The 22,131-nt window shown below is 54.2% G+C and overlaps 6 protein-coding genes across 6 annotated transcripts; 3 read left to right on the plus strand and 3 right to left on the minus strand.

The window, feature by feature from the left end:
- Window positions 1-248: 248 nt before the first annotated feature.
- Window positions 249-1,111, minus strand: PG998_014802 (uncharacterized protein; the record flags this gene model as incomplete). Its single annotated transcript, XM_066881618.1, has 2 exons — window positions 249-975; window positions 1,023-1,111. The coding sequence occupies 2 exons, from the start codon at window positions 1,109-1,111 to the stop codon at window positions 249-251; spliced, it is 816 nt and encodes a 271-aa protein (XP_066723339.1).
- A 6,229-nt stretch (window positions 1,112-7,340) lies between these two features.
- Window positions 7,341-8,619, plus strand: PG998_014803 (uncharacterized protein; the record flags this gene model as incomplete). Its single annotated transcript, XM_066881619.1, has 2 exons — window positions 7,341-7,601; window positions 7,654-8,619. The coding sequence occupies 2 exons, from the start codon at window positions 7,341-7,343 to the stop codon at window positions 8,617-8,619; spliced, it is 1,227 nt and encodes a 408-aa protein (XP_066723340.1).
- Window positions 8,620-8,640: 21 nt separating this feature from the next.
- On the minus strand, window positions 8,641-9,225 carry PG998_014804 (uncharacterized protein; the record flags this gene model as incomplete). Its single annotated transcript, XM_066881620.1, has 1 exon — window positions 8,641-9,225. One exon carries the CDS (start codon window positions 9,223-9,225, stop codon window positions 8,641-8,643), a length of 585 nt encoding a protein of 194 aa, XP_066723341.1.
- Window positions 9,226-11,610: 2,385 nt separating this feature from the next.
- Window positions 11,611-14,940, plus strand: PG998_014805 (uncharacterized protein; the record flags this gene model as incomplete). The annotated part of the gene is made up of 5 exons (XM_066881621.1): window positions 11,611-11,877; window positions 11,932-13,107; window positions 13,149-13,353; window positions 13,420-13,800; window positions 13,868-14,940. The coding sequence occupies 5 exons, from the start codon at window positions 11,611-11,613 to the stop codon at window positions 14,938-14,940; spliced, it is 3,102 nt and encodes a 1,033-aa protein (XP_066723342.1).
- An 854-nt stretch (window positions 14,941-15,794) lies between these two features.
- Window positions 15,795-16,301, plus strand: PG998_014806 (uncharacterized protein; the record flags this gene model as incomplete). Its single annotated transcript, XM_066881622.1, has 1 exon — window positions 15,795-16,301. One exon carries the CDS (start codon window positions 15,795-15,797, stop codon window positions 16,299-16,301), a length of 507 nt encoding a protein of 168 aa, XP_066723343.1.
- Window positions 16,302-20,634: 4,333 nt separating this feature from the next.
- On the minus strand, window positions 20,635-21,453 carry PG998_014807 (uncharacterized protein; the record flags this gene model as incomplete). Its single annotated transcript, XM_066881623.1, has 3 exons — window positions 20,635-20,830; window positions 20,903-21,103; window positions 21,173-21,453. Coding segments are annotated over 3 exons (678 nt in total), but the record flags the coding sequence as incomplete, so codon positions are not given.
- Between the last annotated feature and the right edge of the window lie 678 nt (window positions 21,454-22,131).

Genomic DNA, 22,131 nt, shown 5'->3' on the forward strand with positions numbered 1-22,131 from the left:
GAGCGACACATACTGGCCAGAGACCGCTACTCCGCCAACCAGATTGGATATTCTGGCTTGATAGAGCTTTGCCTCTTGCTCTCTGATAATTTATTAAGAAGTTTCGTTTCCCAATAGGAGCAGAATCAGTCAGAAGCGCAAGGAATCCGATCTCTTTTCGATAGTACGCTTTCATAGCCGCAAAGACCCCGACATCGAGAGGTTGTAGGACGTGTGAGGAATGAGGTGGTAGAAATAGCAAGTGTACGTTATTCTGGTGGCATAGGCTCATGAAATCCGTAGTCGTAACTGCCGTGGCCGTCAAGGATAAGCAAACGTGGCTCTGTTGTATCAGTATAGGGGAGGAACACCTTCTCCAGCCACTCTACTGCGATAGAGTCTTCTGTCCAGCCTTTTTTGGTTGCCGCGAAGTGCCATTCCTTGAATTGACGTAAGTCGGAAGGGAACCATTGTTGTTGGATGGTTTTGCCTTTGTAAATAACGAGGGGAGGGATGGCTCGGCCAGTCGCGGATATACACTCCAGAATGGAGGTCCATGCCCTTGACCCAGGCTGTTTCTGGTGGATTGCGCGTATCGCTGCGCTTCCGACGACAAGTCCATTACCTCCCTGACCTTCCATGATACCGTGCTCGTCCATATTATACCTGTTTTCAGGTTTAATAGCCTGGATCGCTGGAATTCGTAGCTTTGGAAACCAGGAACGAATTACCTCCGTTGATGCACCATTGATACGCTGAGAATCGATTCGCCGTTGCCTTTTCGTCCGGAGAATTGGGTTCCTTCGAAAGAAAGCGGCTATCCAGTTCTTTCCCAGTGGTGTATGGTCCCCTTTCAGGGCCAATACGCGCTCGGCTAGTTCCTTGATTTGCGCGTGCGTTGGGGCCAGACCGAGAGCCTCTTGGGTCAGAACCCAGTCGGTAAGGTGTTTCTCTTGCACTGGAGAGAGCCTCTGCTGGCTAATGGCAGCTTCCCGGCTGGACTCACGCCCGCTCAGTCTGTCGATAAGGGTGGTCTTCGGGACCCCCAATCCTTGGCGGCTCGACGGATTGGCTTGCCATTCCTGACGTCTTGAATGGCAGCAGCTACATCGTCTTCAGTATACTGAGCCATTCGTGCTTGTTAAATATGCCAATAAAATTTGGGCGGAATCGATGAGGATTTGGGCGAGAAAGAAAAGGATATATGAAAATAGCGGTGTGACGTTGTGGGGTCATTTTGGGCGTCCGCAGATCTCCCATCAAGGACTTTGTGGGCCTCAAAGACCCTTGAAGACATTCCGGCTCGGGACGTGTGAGATATGCCGGCAGTGGATGAAGGCTCCGGACATGCTGCCGTGTGGTATGCTGTATTTTCCCCATATCGGACGTAGCTAACATGGGAAAGGACACACATTTTGCTGTCGATGCGTGGTACTGAACCGTATGTACTCGGCTGCATGTCCAACATGCCAGACTGAGTGGCGTGATCTGCCCCTTCGACACCCTCGTCGCATTTGCCGCATGTGAAATATTGGGATGGAAGTGACGCTTCCAAAGCCAACTACGCACCATAGAGATCATGTAAAAGGGGGTTCATTGGTACGAAGAGTGAGATATGGACGCCATAGGAGGTATTTCCTTTTCGACGAAACAGCCAGAGCCAGCCGGGAGATTGTGGGCAGCACTCAGGCCAGCGTTGACGAGACGCGTTTTTAGCAGTTGCTACATAATTCAGTTCAGTTTCCTAATTCATTGTGCTCTTTGCGCTCTTCTCCATCGATGTGCGACAGTGTCCAACATGATCAGTCACTGCCTTGCTAGTGAATCCCTCTCTTACTATGTATGCAATCCAGCTCTCCTTCTACAAGCACGCCACTATACTCTGGTGACCAGTACTGTGGTATGGTCTCTTGATATCTGAAAGCCCGTAGGTTGTCCATTCTACCAATTCCCTGAAGGCCTCTGGTTGGCTGAATGGTAACCATTCCGTCAATTCGCATTAGCTTCAGTAGCCCCTAGCCGCGATTCGCGCAGACCGCCGTTGTCTCCTATTTTGTTGAAGCCTGCACCCGCTTTCCTCGATTTCGAAATCCCGGCCCAAAATATCGATCAAGTCGTCAATGTCATCAAGCTCGCTTTGGTACTGAGCCTGCTCGGCGCTGCCAACCTCGTGGTAAAAGCAGCTTAGAGGGCGGACTCTTACTTGCGCATGGCTTACTCCACTTTGTCCGACAAAATGCCAGGTGTAGCAGCTTGTAGCACCGCCAACGGCGATGACTTGAGGTCTGTCATCTCGCCGAGTCGTTACATTACTAGCAGCATGCTGCTGGCGGCTAGAGTCCACAGTTGACTCATACCACTCGTAACATTGTATCTGACCCTGCGTGGTTGAGCGTGTGTCACTCGAAGTACCAAAGGCCATTTCTTTAATCAAAGAATTATGAACTGCATCAACAGACACCCGTGGTCCAGTATTCAGGCGGCATGTAGGTCGGTGTTTCGCGACTGCTTTGACGGGAGGCACGGAAGGATCTGATCGGAGATTGCGGTCTTTGTTTTGCAAGGCGTCTTGGGGTATCGAGCTGTACTAGAAACCATCTGATCAGCGAAACGTTGTATCCTTCCTCAAACTAGGTCTCCGACTATAGTAGACCGAGTCACGGCTTCTTTGAGAGTACGTTATGTACATTGTGGACGTGTGAGACGTTCTCGCTGCCCGCTTGCGACGCCATAGCTACTATCATATGTACTACTCATACGACCCATACAACTGGTAACACTTGCTATCTTCTTCCGCCGTCCGTTCTGGCTGGCACGAGTTCTGATTCTATGCCTGGACTTCGCCGACGACACGCATTCCAGCTCCCAATGTGTATATCGTCCTAGTAGCTGCCGAAACGTTTCTAGGGCTCTTTGCTTTGGACTAGTTCGTCCCGTTCACGACAGGCAGCCGAAACGCATCTAATTGTTCTCTCGGGTACTCATACAGCATGTGCTCATTGTACAGTACCCCAACTCTTCGATACTGCTCTTCTGGTCCGTACCTACTAGTATCATAAGACGACAACTCAGTCATTTGCATCACTTCCTGACCATGCTACCTGAAGCTACGTCCGGTCCAATTGGGTTCGTACCCCAAGGTACATTCGTCCAATAGAGACCGGTGCAGTACTCGACGGTGTGGCTTTGCCATTGTGCGATGCTAGAGGCTCTCGATTAGGAAGCGCTTTTTCGCAGCCGGCTCAAAGACTGGTTGAGCTGCGGTAGGGCAGATGTAGACCTCAGGATGCAGAGCTACTGATGGCGCCGCCGGTCCAAAGGAGCAAAGCCAACGCTGCAGCAGATGTAGAGCGAATGGGGACGGAACCGGGCTGGATACTGCCGCGTCCCGTTGTTGGTCGTGGCGTACTTGTGTTGGCTCACACAAGCCACCTCGGGGTCTCTCCACTTCCCACCGAGTAGTTGCAGAAAGGATACTGGAGGCCGAAACTGCCATTCTGGTCCGCGGGACCGTAGTCTCTTATTGTACCTTCCCGAAGTGTGCCGATTTCAAATGGACCCAGAGCCTGATGTTCCCACCGCTCCGTTTGTACTGTTCCGGCGCAGGGAGGCAGGTTACCTTAGAACCAGTATAGTCCAGCGGCTGCTTTCTTTCTGCTGCATTCCGTCGAGCTTCGAATAGTCTCCTAGGCTGTTTCCGGTCCTGGCTTCCATCGTTGCCCGCACCTGTTGGCGTACTATTGGGGTGCAGAGTCGGAAGTAGCAATGGCGCATTAGTGCGACTAGCGGGTCAGGTTCCCTGAACACACTATCGTTAGTGTGGCGCCGTTTCGCGACCCCGCGCCTTCAGGGCCAACTGTCCAATCTTCCTGCTACGCAAGAACTTCTCCTCAAGACACGCCGAAGAGAAGTTGGCTCGGGGTCCTCTCGCCAACATGGGCTCGGAACCGGATCAGCAGCTGCATTGGCGACGTTCGCCCAACTCGAGCTCATCATGTCATCCCCATTTGACACCCGCAAGCCAAGCGTGACTACAGTATATCTACCGTTACGCGGGACGCTATTGAAGCTCCATGGACACCCGGAATATGCTCCAAGAGAGTCCAGCAAGTTACCCGAACCGTATTAGTAGCTAGGCCTCCGTCATGGTCCATACCAAGGGGCAGAAAGACAAGGTTCGCAAGAGCGGCTTGTCGCTGCAGAACAAGACACAAGACCTCGGGCGGTTCTGCGATGTCTTCAGCGCGCTTGCGTACTGGAACCCGACGCACGAGCGGATGGAGACGGCGATGCACGTCCCGCGCGGGCAGCAGGTGCCGGACCTCAACAGGATTGTCCGTCCCCAGTCCCACTTACCGTTCCATCGAGTGTATTCAGCTCTGTTACTAACAGCCGCAGTTTCGACGATCAGCCGCGTGCCATGCGAGACCGAACCACGGCCGAACGACGCGATCGAGCGGCCAAGTCGAAGCCATCCATTTCGAGGCCCAGGCGGATGCCAACGACGACGCGAATGCCGTTGCTGGCATAGACAGCGATGCGGATGCCGAGTACGGAACCGACCCCAAGTATATTGCAGCAGTTCCCGCTGCCGCGGCGGAGCCTCTGCCTGTCTACGACGTCATCCCCGACGTCATCCCCGACGAGGACGGCGGGACTGTCATTCCCAATAGTCTGATGAGACAGAAGGGTCCGAGGCAGCTGCCTTTGCCGCGAAAGCCGCAAGGTAAGCATGATTCTCGTCTATTGACTACATAGCCGACTGGCCATTGACGCTCATCATACAGTAGGCACTCCAGGTTCCCAACCGACAGTGGAGCGGCAGCCCGCCCGCACCGAGCCCAGCTCCACGACGAACACTGCACCAAATGCCGCGACGAATGCAGGCGCCCGGCCAGCACCCACAAGATACCCCGACCACGGCGCGATGGATGCGTCGCTGCAGAGAGCTGTCCGTTGGAATAGCCGGGTGACGGCCAGAAGACCCTTGGCGCCGGTCATGTCGACTCAACCACGGCAGTTCCCTCCCAGAATGGTGGGAAACGGTGTAAAGCTGTCACAGGCAGGCCGTCCAAGAGGGTCTGTGCAGAATGCGGCGAGGCGCACGCCAGACTACTACAAGGACGACAGACGCAAATTGCAGCGGGACACCCTGGCGAAGAAGATGGTAGGAATGCTGGAGGACCTTCAAACGAGTCTCAGCGGCATGCCGTTTGGGTGAAGACGTGGCACATGCTAATACGTCAAATACCACAAGGCAGCCCTGTCTATGCTTATGTGGAAGCATGTTTTCAGCTCTAGTTCAGTAATAAACAACCAAACGTTACACTCGTCCCTCTGCGCTCCCGTAACCCCCTGGTTCTGGCCTCCACGATGATTCTAGTGTGAAGAAATAGTGTGCGACGTACAGCCCACTCCCATTCAAGTCGGATGACTAGAAGAACATCCTTGCGATAGATGGCAGAAGGACATCCCCAAGGATCACTCCAGATAGCTTTTCTTAGTATCTACACTGACTCGAAGCCAACTACTTGTTTTTCTGGGGTGGTTTTCCTATCATGTTCTTGCGATGGATCTAGATGCAAGGTGTGAGCTGGATTCATTTGATCGTTTCAGTCCTAACTTTAACACCGACGCTAGCATTTCTACGCTAAGATGTAATCCAGGCTCGTCTTTGCCCGACTTTGTATCCCCCATACATCCAAGGAGACCTCGTGCGGCCCCCGGCCCTTGCCTGATTCAACGGTCGGCCCTTGGGCGAAGCTTCGAGCAAGAGACGCTGCCCGAGCAGGATAACCGACGAAAGGACTCCCACATCGAGGCTGAGGACCTCGAGGTCGTTCTGTAGCGGGGCCGTCTGCATCCGTTTCCTGTGCCAGGATCGTCGGGGGCATATTTGGCATCTCTGCTGAGGAATCCCCAGCGTGCCCGTCTCGGTCATGCAACCCCTCCATTTCCTGGTGCGAGCTGATGGTATCGCCCTTGCTCAAGCCAGACGCATCGGATTCAGGATATAGGGAGAACTCTGCACTCATGTCGCTCATACCCTCCTCTCCGCCGCCTGGCTGGCACCGATCGGGTTCCAGTGCCGTGGGCTGCGAGGCACCGGCCGTTGCTACCATGCCAGTTCCTATCGCTGTGTCTGCAACTTCGAAGCCATTGGCGTCACCAGCCACCGCATCGCACATTGGAGAGTCGAGACGCTCATTGCACCCCATCGACAACTCTGTCGCCGATCCTTCGGCAAACTCCATCGCGGGGCGGATGAGTGGTCTGCGCTCCCTGTTGCACGGCAGAGGATCCATCAATATCGTCCTGTGTCGACGGTGGGCGACCCGTCAAACTTGCCATGGGTTGCGGGCTTGGATGGCCTGCTCCTTCACTGCGTTGCCTCTGGGATCGCAGCAGTCTGCCCGCCGAGCCTTGCCTCGTATTTCTGGCCTGGCTTACGTTGAAAGATGGCTTCTGCACTGGCCTCGACGGGCGGAAGACTCGAGCCTGTTGTGTCACGCGAGCCTGGCGGCCGCGCAGGCTTTGAACCTAGTATGCTCAGTCAGCGCGGGACGCCCCAAGGAGCGAATACACTTACCACCTGGTCAAGATCGGGGATTTTCTGGCCGCCGGGAACGTACATGGCCATTTCCATCCGGCCACGGACAATATTCCAGTACATTGTCACGCTGAACACATTGCACATACCTGCAGCAGCTCCGTCTCTGGTGCAGCCTCCGTTACATCCTCCATCACATCCTCCGTCACCTCTTCCGTCACTTTCCCCGGCACTGCGTGAGACAGTTGGGACTCTGGGAATCTGTTGTGGGGTTGGTTGGCATTGGCGGCCATCGCCTCAGCGCTAGCATAGGAGGCGCTGAGTCGAAATCGGCTCCCTTGACTCAATACATGTTAGCGGCTGTTGTGATCCTGGAGAGGTCGGGCTCCTTATGTTCTTTTAGCGTTGGGATTTCGAATTTTTATTGTTCCAATTCTCGCCGACAATTCGCCACCCGACAACCGAGACCACTAGTAAATGGTTGACCCTTTTTACTATTATTCATCTTCATTATCTATCAGACGTCAAAATAAGCATCAATGTTAACTAAAACGTTTTTCAATGGCTTGATAATAGATACTCAGTATACATCGGGCGCCCAGAAGCTACCCAGTAGCAAATTAGTCACATGACTTACTAGTGTTACGCCCTAGTGGTTTGTGATGTACCCAGTAAATAATCGCCTTCCATTTACTCGTCGCCTGCAATGACGATCGTACAAACCAAGCGAGGACGCAGACGCATCGGCAATCTCTATAACACATTTACGGAAATCCGGCTAAAAACGGAATCGAAAACGTCAATTGGGACGATGGGTCGCTTAGTACCAAGTTCAACATCGAAAAGAAGATCTTTAGTGCTAGTGCAAGGAAATGTACACCATAGCCGGCCGGCATTGACTTCGACGAAGCAAACACAAGGGGAAAGCACTGGCTCGAGATCTACCGAGTCTTCGGATGCCACTAGCCATTGGAAAAATCCTACAGAAGATTACGATTCTCTACAAGTCATTGATCTGACTGGCTATGACGACTCCGTATCAATTCCCATCACTGGTAGCCCCGAAGCCGCAGTGAGTGTATGAACTCTAGAATAGGACGTTTCACTAATATAACCGAATCAAGAAAAAGCGCCACGACGGATGCGAACTTGGTCGACTTAGCCACTACTCTGCCCAGGACAGTAAATTCTCGGCTGAAGAGTATGTTTCGGTGGAAAGTACACCCAATATCCCCAAGAAACGGAAGCTTGAGATACGAGATGCTCTTACAACACCATTTCATAAGAAGCTCTCTCAAAACGAAACCCTCGAACCACCACCCTCGGAGATGCTCCCCTCGTCTGCTAAAGATGTGGCCAATCCCAACGATAGACCCGTGGGCCTCCATGGGCCCGAAATCAATTTGTTGCAGCGCTCTCGAGATTGCAGATATTCAAGCTTTGCTGCCGGCTCAATGAGCTCTCCGGAGACTGCGTCTCTTACAACCGCATGCGCGCTTCTTGGGTCGGAAAGTCGTACAGACCCCGTCTCCAGTATTTCTGAAATACCCTCTCCACCTTATTACTTACCGAGCTTCAGCGCGCATAGCATATATCGCCTTGCTGCGACGGAGTGTATACCTGGTGGCAAGAATCACATGAAGAAAACGGCAGTCGACCGTATTTTGACAGACCCATCAATGGCCCAGAGACATCTACTTGTCTTGCAACAAGAACTAAAGCATAATCGAGATGCATTTTACCAGGCTCTCCAACGCAGAAATGTTATGGAAAGAGAGAATTTGAAGAAAGAAAAGCGCCATTTACTCCAACAACAAGCTGTGTGGCTTTCTGTCGCTCGTAGCCTTCAATCATACAAGGGCTTGATGCTTCAGAGGGACGCTCTTATTGAACGGGCCGTAGAGGCCTATGACCAGAGCATTGACACCAAAGAGTATGAGCGTTCGATGGGAGAAATAGAGTTGAAGCTGTCGGAGCAAGAGTATTCACTTGGTTCATGTCTCGCAGATGCCAAAATCGAGGACGGAAGCATGCCTGATGGAAGCAAACTACAACATCCAGCAAGGATGCCGTGGGGCGCCGTGGAGTAGCCAGCGGTGCTCATAGTTTCATTAGCTCCTAGCCGCAATTCGTGCTGATCGCCTGTGTCTACCGCATGGAGACCCGCACTCGCTTTCCCAGATTTCAACTTCTCGGCCCAAGATCGCGACTAAGTATTCGATATCGCCAAGCTCGTTTTGGTACTTGGCTAGCTCGGCGCTGTTAACGGCGCGGTAAAATCTGCTGAGAGGGCGGACCTCTAGTTGAGCATCGCTTGCTTCGCATTGTCGAACATTATTCCAGGTGCCGCAGCGTGTAGTGCCGCCAGGTACGACGACTTGGTGCCCGTGTGATCGTTGCGTTGTTATGTTACCGCTAGTATGCTGCTGGCGACTAGAGACCACTGTTGGTTCATACCAGTCGTAGTGTTGCATCTGACCAGTTGTGTTCGATCCTGAGTCACTCGGAACACAAGAGGCTGCTTCTTCTATCGAAGAACATTGGACTGTATCAACAGTCATCGGTAGGTTGGTGTTCAGCCGGCGTTCAATTCGGTGGCTCGCGACTGCTTCAAATGGAGGCGCGAAGGAGCCTGCCCGGAGGTTTCCACGGTCCTCGAATATATATTGCGGGGTATCGAGCCGTATAGAAACCATTTGATAAGCGATATGTTGTGCCCTTCCCCCATCAGATTGATCGCCATCTGATTCTGCGTCGACCTCAACGAATGTATGGTGCGTGGCCGGTTTGTCGCAAATGCTTGGTCACCCGCTCAGGTATCGAGTTACTCTGAAGGCGTTGCAGGGATTTGAATTTTCATACTCATCGGGATACTATGGCTTCCTTGAAAGTACGGTATGTACATACATTATGGACGTGAGGCGTTCTCGCTGTCCGCCTGCGGCGCCATAGCTACTTCCCTACTGCTCACTACTCACGAGTGGTGACTCTTGCCGTCGTCTTCGATGCAGCTCTTCTGGTTCGTACCTACCAGTATTGTACATCAGTCCTTTGCATCTGTTTCTGACCATGCTACTTAAAGCGACTTCTTGCCCTGTACCTCAAGGTACAGTCGTCAACAAGAGGCCAAGCTACCATTCCGGTCCGCCCGAGTGTCCCATTGTACCCTTTTCGAAGTGCGCCGATTCCGAATGGAACCAGAGTTATCCTGTAACATACAGTACTGTCTTTTTGCTGCGTTAGCTCGAAGAGTCTCACGGGCTGTTTTCGGTCTTGGATTCTGTTGGCTGATTGTGATTCAGAATCGGGATCGTCGCGCAAGTGGCACTGGGAGACGGAATGGACGCCGGACGGGCAGCTTGTGACACCCATACCTGTTCTGATGCGCAGGGCCAGAGCCTGATGTTCCCCCGCTCCGCTTATACCGTTCTGGTAGAGACCGGTCGCCTCAGAGCCAGAACCATCCAGCAGCGTAGTCTCTTTCGCCGCATCCATCGAGAGCTCGAAGATTCTCGCGAGCTGTTTCCGGTCTCGACTTCCTAGTTGCCTGCAGACCTGTTGGCCCTACATACTGTTGGAGTGCAGTGTCGGAAGAGTAGCAGAGCACTAGCGCAACCAGCGGGTCAGGCCTAGAACCCACCGCTGTTAGCGTAGATGGGCCGATGCTCACTTTCGGGTCCCTCCAATTCTTAAGTGATGGTGGGGGCCGAAACAATCATTCTGGTCCGCACGACCGTAGTCTCCAATTTCACCCTTTTTGACGTGGTGCGCCGATTCGAATGGAGCGAGAATCATCCAGTATCATACAGTATTGCTTTCTGCTGCATCAGCTCGAATACACCCACGGGTTGTTTCCGGTCCTGACGACTGTTGGTCCCTGCTGCTGTAGGGGCGCAGGGCCGGAAGAGTAGCAATGGACTAGCGCAATTGTTTGCAACATAAGCACCGAGTCAATTCGCGACCCCTCCCCATTAGGGCCAACTGCACAACCTCCCCGGTCCGCGCAAGGACTTTTCGTCAAACCGGCTGAAGAGAAGCTGGGCCCGAAATCCTTCCTGCCAACATGGGTTCTGGAACCGGATCAGCAGTGCCCTGAACCGCTGTACGGGGCCCCACTGATGGTGATCTGACCTTCGATCAGCGAGCTATCAGACGATGCCGCTCTGAGTCGATACCCAGTCGTGTAGTTTAGTTAGAAACCATCGACGCAAACGTATTGACGCGCGCATAAGAGAGCCACATGATGCATCCCTAATGCGAAGCTAATGCGATCTGACTGCATCCCAAGGTTGTCCAGTTTCCCGTCCTGGCATCCCGCAGCCCATCTTGGGCTATTGATTCGGGGCAGCGGAGTATGACCCGAAGACCATGTGCAAAGAAAACAACTTAGTGGAAACAACCCAAAACGTCGTTTTGATTCACGTAATAGCAAAGGATGAACTGTTACCAGGACAACTACAAGCGGAATTATATAATCATGAATTGAAGAATGACATATGGTGCGAGCTACGTAGGGCATTCTGTACCATGTATGGGCCGCTTTGCAAAGAATTTCTGAAGAGCAGAAGCTGGCAAGGATTTTAGCTGGTTGTGGCAGCAAGACATCACGAATCAATCGTATTACACCCGACAGTCTAGGTACGCTACGTCGAATGCCTAGAGATACGAGAAAGTACGAAACAGGATATCAGCACGGGAGATCCAGCGTACAGTGACCCCATGCTACTCCGGGACTACGTACCAGTAGGGCTAGATGCATTTCGGCGAAGCTGACTGCTAGCAAACATTGCTATTCCTGTTAAGCGCTGAAACTAGCATGTATATTCTTGGCCTCTGTGAAGTCCTACCCGATTTGTGGTAGTGTTCAATAGCTCGAGTAATGCATGCTTTAATTCAGCACATACCTTTGCTAGGTTAATTGTTGGGTGCACTTTTCACCGACGACCGCATATATAATCTTACCTTGATTGTGCACCGCATTGAAGTTCGTCCCTGACTGGATGAAGCCTTTCAAGTACCCCGCGCTCGTTGTTTAGCCGGCAGCAGCCTTCAATCCTCGCAAACTCGATCCTTCAGCAAAGATGCCCTACTGCGACCGCGAAGACTCGCCTGAGACTGCAGCCCTGTTGGAGAACTATAACCGACGGCGTGTTCTCAAGGCGACATACGAGGAGAAGAAGGATAGATTCGCAAAAGAAGCCGAAGCGCTTCAGGAAGAGAAGGATAGGATCGCCCAAGAGCTACACATGGTCGACACCAAGTACAAAGCTCTACAGGCAGAACTCGCGCAACTCAGCGCGGGGTATGAAGCTGACAAGACTGGTTTGAGCCACTCTTTGCGACACATGGTAAGTAAACGTTCCAATATACATACAGGTGAATCTGACGTTAACAACCACAAGCTTTGCGATATTGCCGTCACTCCAGATTCGCCATCCTTACCGAATCCTTTACCAACATCGAATGACACATTGATTGAAAATGTGCAGGTGGCATCATGCCAACTCAACTTGTCGCAGTCCAGCGTGGTAGAGGTGGATGCGCCAAGACCTACAAACAGTCAGCCTGGTGCAACACGTACTGGTCGCATCAGCAGACCCCCGCGTCGTTACTCTTCCATTCCCGCGACGACCAGCCCGACTCGCCCTTCGCCCGACTCGTCTACGAAGAATACAAGGGCGGCTGCGAGAGGGTCATCATCCCAGCCTGGTCACGGGACCGTTACAAACGATGCTCCACCTAACAACCGCGCGAAACGGGATCGGCAATGTTATGAGGAAAGTCCTGGGGCCGCCTCTGGGCACGCACGGAAGAAGACAAAGACGGCGGCGGCGACTGAAGAACCATACGACGTCGATTTTGATGAAGTGTTCCAGAATGGACTCGCACTGCACAAGCATATGATCATACAATACCCGCCAGAAAGCGATCGATGGTACTTGTTACGGTGTGACGACCACGGGCTGCATTTCAATCAAAATCCGCTTCATGGGGCTGCGAGACATATGCGGGCGGCAGAACACCGGGGCCCCAAGAGACACCTAGACATCAACACTTTGAAGGATGCCGATTCGTGGTCTTTGGCCATCCAGACAATGGGACTCCGCGTATCAAATTGCGACGCGACGAAGGCGCAGCAGAACAACACAGCGTTTACCCAAGCGTTGGACGCTGGTTATAAACCTATCAAACCCGACTCGAACAAAAAGCCCGCCCCATCCCAGATCATTTCTCAGCCACAGCCAGCGCCACGAGAACAAGAGGTGCTAGGCGATGCATCCAGGCTGAGTACTGAACCAGAGTGGTCTGAAGAGAATGGCGGTGAACTTATTACACATCCTCTCGAGGGGAAGCCGTATCTTGGATACTGGCGTTCTGGCTCGCGCGGACAAGGTTGGCACGCACTCGTCGTACTACCGCTTGGGCGTTTCGATGCGATTGGGCTGCATGGCAGTCTTCTCGAGACAGAATTGGCAAAGTCCATACCCGCATGCTACGATCGCCAAAGCGCTACTGATCTCCAATGGGCCGAGGGATACCGTGATGGAGAACGTCTCGTCGCGAAGCGCAGGTTTCCGGTTATGTGGTTTCTTGACGACCAAACCTTCCCCTGCGCAAGGATATGATGATGCCAACCCCAGCGTGGTACAACTGGCTGGCAGCTTCAGATCTTCGGCCATTCAGCCCTATTTGCGAAACTGAAGGGAGCAAGCTAGCTCGCGGTCATTACGGCGCACTTGAATATGCCAACCAACGCAAAAGACTCAAGGTGGCCGGGCCTCGATGTAACGTTGAATCCAATGACAGCCTGATGGCTTCCACGGGTTTGTGTACTACCCCTGACCCAAGCAATCTGTCGTACTGTCGCTGACGCCAAATTCGATGGGTAGGATTGTCCCCGGCACAGGGTTACATCAGCGTTGCCGGAAATGCTGCCGACGAAGAGCACGAAAACCAACACCTCGAGTCAGTTGATGACGGCACTAGCACAAAACGCGGTCTTGTTGATGTATTCGATATTGATATTGAGGCTTCCAGAGACAGCAGTCAAAGCCACGATGTGGAGGGCTTTGAATTGGACTCGTGTCGTACCCGTCGACCTAGCATAACCGTACGCCCTATTGACGTCTCCGACTTCCATCCCAGATGTGGTGCCGGGGATGAGGGCATACCGCTCGACGGCACTGATGGTTGCACAGCCGACGAACCAACGAGAGCGACCCTTTCTGGCTACTTGCTGTCGTGTGGTAGAAACAGTGACAGCTCCATTGGTACGGCCACTCCACACGCATAATCAACCAAAGGCCACATTGACACTAACCCTGTAGCTGCCACCAGCAAAAGAGCAAACAGTCGTAGCCCGGCATGATATGTTGTATTCCAACCATAGCTACCATGGGCCCGAGCTCTTCAACGACACAGAAGGGATAACACCATTGGACGCTAACTTGGGGAACCCAGAGGGCTCTCATGAAAGTGCAGAAGCTTCAGTCAGCACATCTCAGGAAACGCTGCCTCATGGCGTGCCATCAACTGCCGCGGCTCCCTCGATAGGAATCCACCAATCACCGGGCCTGGTGTCAGGCTTCGTAAAAAGTATGAAGGAATTGCGTTCGACTGGCGGTTCCCCAATCGATCCTATTGTATCCTCAAATGGAAGGACTGTCGCCTCTAATCATCCTGACCGCCCGGATGTGGACACTATGACTAACAGCGAATACCAGTGGTGCGCACCAAGGTCTCACTTGGCGCACACTGCTGCGGCAGTGCTGCAGAGGGTGTCAGCTCAACCGGAACCATCTACCCTCTCCAGCCTCAAGACGGGCCTCAGCTATGTACTCAATCGTGTCGCCGCCTCGGTAAATGAAGGGGGAACGGCAGAAATGCGGCATAATGACTCTGAAACAACGGGAAATATGGCCACTTCATTGACGCTTCTGGAACCGAACACCAATCTTCGTATTCCCTTGATTGGCAACAATTGCCCTCACACGTCTAGACCATCTAGTGTCGATGACCCTCCCGTGAGCAGCGCCCCTCATCCGCTTCGCCAAGGTAGTCCGCCTCAAGCTTATCCTCAAATGGCGAATGGTTTCGATCTACCTCATCAAGCGCATGGAGCTACTTTGAACGAGCTGCCTCGAACATCTATGTTTAAGTTTCACCCACAACCCATGGGTCCAGCCCCTGTTTTACGTTCTGATATCTTGAGCCCTGTGCCAGATAGAAGCAATACACTCGAAGGTGGCATATTTTCTCCTGATACTCAGAGCTCGCTAATACCCCGGAACCAGTCTGCCTGTCAGGAAGATGAACAACCCATAAATATGGTCAAATTACGTCGTTATGGTATTTTTCCTACTGTGCCTCAGTCTGTAGTTTCTTCGAGTGCTACGATATCCGTGGAGTAGCCAGCGGTGCTCATAGTTTCATTAGCTCCTAGCCGCAATTCGTGCTGATCGCCTGTCTCCACGGCACTGAGGGCCGCACTCGCTTTCTCTGATTTCAAACTGATTGGGATGATGGCGATGCGGCCAGTAGTGGTGTGAATTGTGATGGTGCGCCCTCGCAGGGGTCGCGGAGTCGCAGCTGTCTCCTCCGGGCTTTTTCGGTCGGAACTTGGTGCAGAGCGCGTGTATTCGGGTGCCGAGCCACCATTGTAGTCGTCCGCATCGGGCTGTCGTCGTTGTCGTTTCTTCGGGCTCGGGCTGCGGGGGGAGACGGCATGATCACAGTATGTCACCGTTAGCATTAGGCGAAGTTGTAGGGCGCCCCCGCGACTCCCTCCCTCTGCATCACCTACAAGCCAAATACGTTGCCTTGCACTAAGGAAACTCTATGACCTAGGAAAAGCAGTATCCGCCACCTACTGTAAGGTTAGTGGTGGGGAGTAGTAAGGTGGACTAAATCAAAGATGCAGTTCCAGAAACTGTTACTCACAGGTGTTAGTCCCCCATTGTCCCTACAACAGCGGTCACAGCAAACATAGGTTGATGATCCCCCACCGGTGGTAGTCGTGGCAGACGAGATGGAGCCCCGGGGCGGGGGTTGGGGGTTGGGGGTTGTTAAGTGCGGGGTCACCATCGTCGGCAGTGGGTCAAGCAGCGCGTAGGTGATACCCCATTCTTCTAGCTACAGTAAGCCTTTGATCTACCCATCTACCCACTAATTGAACTTCTTCAACACCGCTCGAGTGCGTTTCCCCCTACCCATAGCCTTCTGTATAGGCGTGTCAATGCACATGATACCAGCGCGGTTTTGTAACATGCCTCTTCTAGATCAGCTCATCCCTACGATGGTCGCCGATGACGACGTGATATATCTGGGTACGATCGCTAGGACGCGTCAAAAGGTACTGACCCCGTCCACTGCTAGGAGCAGACGGCAACGGGAGCCTCGACCTCATCCAAACCCGCGGCCAGTCCCATCCAAGCGCCTCCAGCGTGCCCAGAGCTCCAACAAATTGAGCTGCACGCGGCGCCAACCAGGACGCACACGAGTAGTCGTACCTACTGAAGCGAGATCTAAATTGGTAGAGGTCGGTCATGTCAAGGACTCCACCGGCATTCGCCAAAAAGTGTACGCCTATTTTAATCGACACAGTCGATTCTACCACCAAATCGGCCGACTTCTTGCGCCTAAGCGAATCTCACACCGTTTCGTCGAGTATCATCCATTGTTTCAGGGATACTCGCAAGAGGGTGTGAAAGCTGCGGTTCTCAGCCGCTTGGAAACGAAGTTTGGACCGTTTCTTGACGATGGCGAGGCTTAGTAGGGTACGCTTGCTTAGCGGTCGGCCGGCTAGAGCGGCGAGACACGTCAAAAGTGTCTATTTGTTGTACTGTACAAAACTGGATGATACAGAACTGAGATGGTCATTCTTAATGCAGAACACTTGTCTTGAGCACTGGATAACAGGGTTCCGGTCAACTCAATGAATTACACGAATGGAGTTTATGGAGTGGCCTGGCTTGGGCAATGGGCATGCCATCGGCTTGCACCAGGAAATGGAGGGGCTGCATGGCCAAGACGGGGACGCTAGGGATTCCTCAGCAGAGATGCCGAATATGCCCACGACGATCTTGGCACAAAGAACGGATGCAGGCGGCCCCGCTATAGAAGGACCTCGGGGCTCTCAGCCTCGATGTGGGAGCCCCTCCGCTGGATATCCTGCTCAGACAGCGTCTCTTGCTTTGAGCTTTTCCCAAGGGCCGGCCATGAATTTAGCCAAGAGCTGGGGGCCGCACGAGGCCTCCATGGATGCATGGGGACGGGGTCATGAAAAGACGAGCCTCGAGTACATTTTAATGTAGGAATGTTGGGGTCGGTGTTGAAATTAGGACTGGAACGATCGATGAATCCAGCCCACACCTCGCATCTAGATCCATCGCAAGAACGTGATAGGAGGAACTACCCCAGAAAACAAAGTAATTAACTTCAAGTCAGTAGACACTAAGGACAGCTATCTGGAGGATACTTGGGAATGCCTTTTTGCCATCCGCTGCAGGGATGTTCCCAACTCCCCCGAGTTGAATGGGAAGTGCGCCGGCCGTACGTCGTGTGCAATCTCTTCCCACCAGAATCACCGTGGAGGCTAGGACCAAGGGATCACGGGAGCGCAGAAGGGACGACAGTAGCGTTAGATTGTTGGTTACTGTACTGAACTAGAGCTGAAAACATGCTTCCACATAAGCATACACAGAGTTGCCGTGTGATATTTGACGCATTAACATGTGCCACGTCTTCATCCGAACTGCATGCCGCTGAGACTCGTCCGAAGGTCCTCCAGCATTCCCACCATCTTCTTTGCCAATGTGTCCCGCTGCAACTTGCGTCTATAGTCCTTGTAGTAGTCTGGCGCGTGACTCGCCCCATTCTGCACAGATCCTCTTGGACGGCCTGCCTGCGACAGCTTTGCACAGTTTCCCACCATTCTGGGAGAGCATTGTCGTGGTTGTGCCGTCATAATCGGCGCCAAGGGTCTTCTAGCTGGCACCCGGCTGTCCAAACGCACAGCTCTCTGCAGCGACGCATCCATCGCGCCGTGGTCGGGGTATCTTGTGGGTGCTGGCCGGGCGCCTGCATTTATCGCCGCGGTTGGTGCAGTGTTCGTCGTAGAGCTAGGCTCGGTACGGCCGGGCTGCCGCTCCACCGTCGGTTGGGAACCTGGAGTGCCTGCTGTGAGCGTCAACGGTCAGTCGACTATGTAGTCAATAGACGAGAATCATGCTTACCTTGCGGTCTTCGCGGCGAAGACAGCTGCCTCGGACCCTTCTGTCTCATGGGACTGTTGGGAATGACAGTCCCGCCATCCTCATCGGGGATGACGTCGTAGACAGACAGAGGCTCCGCCGCGGCAGCGGGAACTGCTGCAACATACTCGGGATCGGTTTCGTACTCGGCATCCGCGTCGCTGTCTATGCCAGCAACGGCATTCGCGTCATCGCTGGCGTCCGCCTGGGCCTCGAGATGGATGACTTCGACTTGGCCGCTCGATCGTGTCGCTCGGCCGTGGCTCGGCCTCGCGTGGCACGCGGCTGATCGTCGAAACTGCGGCTGTCAGTAACAGAGCTGGGTACACTCGACGGAACGGTAACCGGGACATGGGGACGGACAATCCTGTTGAGGTCCGGCACGCGCTGCCCGCGCGGGACGTGCATCGCCGTCTCCATCCGCTCGTGTGTCGGGTTCCAGTACGCAAGCGCGCTGAAGACGTCGCAGTACCGCCCGAGGTCTTTTGTCTTGTTCTGCAGCGACAAGCCGCTCTTGCGGACCTTGTCTTTCTGCGCCTTGGTGTGGGCCATGGCGAAGGCCTAGCTACTACTACGGTTCGGGCAACTTGCTGGACCCTCTTGGGGTATATTCGTGGCGTGTCCATAGAGCTACAATAGCGTCCCGCGTAACGGTAGATATAGTTACGCTTGGCTTGCGGGTGTCAAATGGGGATGGCATGATGGGCTCGAGTTGGGCGAACGCCGCCAGGGGAGCTGCTATTCCGGTTCCGAACCCATGTTGGCGAGAGGATCCCGAGCCAACTTCTCTTCGGCGTGTCTTGAGAAGTTCTTGCGCAGCAGGAAGATTGGGCAGTTGGCCCTGAAGGCGCGGGGTCGCGAAACGGCGCCACGCTAATGATGGTGTGTTCAAGGGACCTGACCCGCTAGTCGCACTAGTGCGCCATTGCTACTCTTCCGGCTCTGCACCCCAATAGTACGCCAACAGGTGCGGGCAACGAGGAAAGCCAGGACCGGAAACAGCCCAGGAGGGTATTCGAATTTCGACGGAACGCAGCAGAAAGAAAGCAGCAGAAAGAGAGCAGCCGCTGGATGACACTGGCTCCAAGGTCACCTGCCTCCCTGGGCCGGAACAGTACAAGCGGAGCGGGGGAACATCAGGCTCTGGTTCCATTTGAAATCGGCGCACTTCGGGAAGGTTCAATAAGAGACTACGGTCGTGCGGACCAGGATGGTAGTTGGGCCTCCCAGTATCATTTCTGCATACTACTCGGTGGGAATTGGAGGACCCCCAGAGTGCCTCGTGTGAGCCAGCAAGTGCGACACGGCCAACAATGGAACACAACAATATCGGCGCTGCTGTCCCCTGGCTTTGCTCATTTTGGAGCCCAGCGACTGCGACTGAGATGTCGGTGTGACACATTAGCCTGCGCCGTGCTAACCTCGAAGAAGCCAATGTGGTGTGAGTTGATGGGTCCATAGTGTCCTGTAAAATGCTTGCTCGAGGACTCTGGATAGCCGGGAGGAGGGAGCCAATCAACATCTACTGACGATCTCCACCGCGAAACAGGCATGGAATATGCACGAGTCAGGATCGAGACTAGGGGCCCAGTCTGCCAAAAGAAATTTAATAGAATTCGAAGGTTCATTAGCAAGTAATTGATGACGAAGACAGCCATGGACGCCTACGTCGTTTCGGAAGGATGCCATGATCGCGCGACCGAGATCCGCCTTCGTCCCAGCTGTCATCCGTTGGTCAATGGGTATCATCCGCCTCGTCAAACCCCCGTTTCTCTACACCTGCCCACTTGGCGGCATTCATCTCTACGAAGTTCGGCACATGCGCCCATCCGCCGCCACGTCCCAAGCATCGCTGCCGACGGTGCGGATGGCGTAGAAGCGGTCCTCGGGGTCCCACTTGCGCTTGATCTGCAGCAGGCGGTCGTAGTTGGGCCCGAAGAAGTCCTGCTGCCAGTTGGGCTGGCGGAAGTCGGCCTCGTTGACGTAGGCGCCCGACCCGGGCGTCACCGCCTCCATCTGCGGCACGAACTCGTCCGTGATACGCTTCTGCGCCGCCACCATGTCCGCCCATGGCGCCGCGTCGTCCCACGCCGTCGTCAACTGCATGTGCACGCCCGCCCGGCGCCACGCCGGGTTCACCGCGTTGGCCACGGGGAAGGGCGCTGTCGCGTTGAGCGCGTCGCCGACTGCCAGCACACCGTGCAGCGTCAGGTTCTTCAGCACGGCCTGCAGGGCGTCGTTGTCGTTCAGCAGCACGTCGCGCGGGATCATGCGGCTGCCAAAGTTGTACTCTTCGACTGCCACGTGGCCGTAGGGCAGGGGGCCCATGTAGAGGTCGTAGTGGTCACGGTAGCTCAGGGTTGAGTAGCTGACCTTGTGCGGGATGCCCAGCTCCGTAAGGACGGCGATGAAGGGGGCCAGCACCGTGTCCCGGACGTAGTCACCCGTCGCGTTGTAAACGGTCACGGGGTTCACCATCAACACGCTGCTGGCGACGTAGTAGACCACCATGGCGCCCTGGTCCGTCATGTTGGGGACTAGCGCGTGGAAGCGCGACACGGCCTCGTAGAACTTGTCCTGCGTCGTGGCGGCAGCGCCCATCTGTAGCGTGGCGCCGCCCACGTTCACGTCCGGGTGCGCGCGCACCGTCATGGAGGTGACAATGCCGAAGGTGCCCGGGCCGCCACCGCTCAGGGCGAAGTACAAATCCTCGTTTTCGTGGCGGGATGCCGTGACGAGTTCGCCCGAAGCCGTCACCACTTCGAACTCGAGGGTCTGGTCCGCGGCCAGGCCGAAAGTGGTCGTCAAGGCCGAGTGGCCGCCGCCTTGGGTGTAGCCGCCGGCGATGCCGACAGTCGGGCACTCGCCGCCCACGACCACGAGACCCTTGGCGTGGACAGCCTCAGTGGCTTCGTAGCCAAGGACGCCGGCGCCGAGCTTGACAGCGGGTCCTTGGTAGAACCTGTCGGACCAGTCTGCAAACTCAATGTTCTTGAGGTGCTGGGTCCAGATAGCAAGGGAGCCGGCACCAGTAGAACGTCCCAGGAAACTATTTATCAGATTAGGTCGGGTCAAGGGCATTCTTCCTTCTGTTTTCCGGGCTAAGTATAGAAGCACTTACTCATGGCCAGTGTTGCGGATCACGAGGCGGATATTGTTGGTCTTAGCAAACATGAGGGCAGCCTGGATGTCTCCCTTGCTGGTGACATTGACCGCATATGCTGCATAGTTACCCAGCAGGCAGGGCTGAGTTCTGGGGGTGAACGGATCACAACTTTGGTTGGCGAAGTAAGGGTGCATCACCGAGGACGACGATGGAATGCTACAGCTGACATTAGTCTCCCATCTTGACAATTACTCAATTAGGCTCCTCGGATCGTCCGAGACTTACTGGATTTGCGGCATGGACCAACCGCTCTGCAGAGCGGCGCAGGCCTCGGCATCGTAGGTGGGGTCGTGGCAGGGCGTGCCGATCGGGACGGTCGCCACCAGTCGGCCGCTGACGGTCGAGTTGAGGGTCGACCATGTGTCGGCAGAAGGCCAGCATGTGTCACCCGGCATGCAGTAGCAGCCGGGGGCAGCATTGGTGCGGCCTGTAATCGTGGGTGTGACAGCAGCGGCAGCTAGAATGGCCGAGTGCCAAGTAGCTAACAATAAAGACCAGAACCTCATGTTAACAACCTGTTGATTGGCACTAATCGAACGTGACAGGGTGGACGCGGCAGCAAAGCGTGCAAAAAGAATGACTCGGGTAAGTTGTCTATAATAAGACTGCTGCTGCTGGGTGGGACGAAAGGAAAGAGAGGAATCATCCAATGCTGGACCTTGCGAATCAATAATTAATATATGTCCCCCAGGACTCTCACATGAGGGTCCTTCTCCTTGCCCATACCAAAGGAATACTACTACTAGCTGAAAATCGCATGAATGACTCGAGATTAGGCATCGTGAAAAGACTAGCTAAGACGACGATCCCTGCCCATCTGTGATGGCACCGCCATCCGGAAGATCCACCAAACCATGTGCTTGGGACTCGGAACGACGATAGCCAACGGCACAGAACGGAGGTGCAACCTCAGGCAGACTGGACGATGGTCAAAATAAACTTTATCCGCAGCTAACGTTAGGCAGTGACAGCTCAGATTCGATCTGGTGTGATATTATCGTCATATTATCGCGATACCTACAAGCAGCCAAACGACGGGGAGCGTGCGGAGGAGCGTGGAGGGAAGAGTTGTCATTGCAGTTGACATCTGCCCCGACAGCGACAGCGAGGCACAGCGCACAGGTAAGATTGAGCACCGAATTGTTTATCCCAATCTGGAACCAATACCGAACTCAAGTGTGCCG

Source organism: Apiospora kogelbergensis, assembly GCF_038363985.1.
Source record: "Apiospora kogelbergensis strain CBS 113332 chromosome Unknown utg000015l_segment0_segment0, whole genome shotgun sequence".
NCBI classification, from domain to species: domain Eukaryota; kingdom Fungi; phylum Ascomycota; class Sordariomycetes; order Amphisphaeriales; family Apiosporaceae; genus Apiospora; species Apiospora kogelbergensis.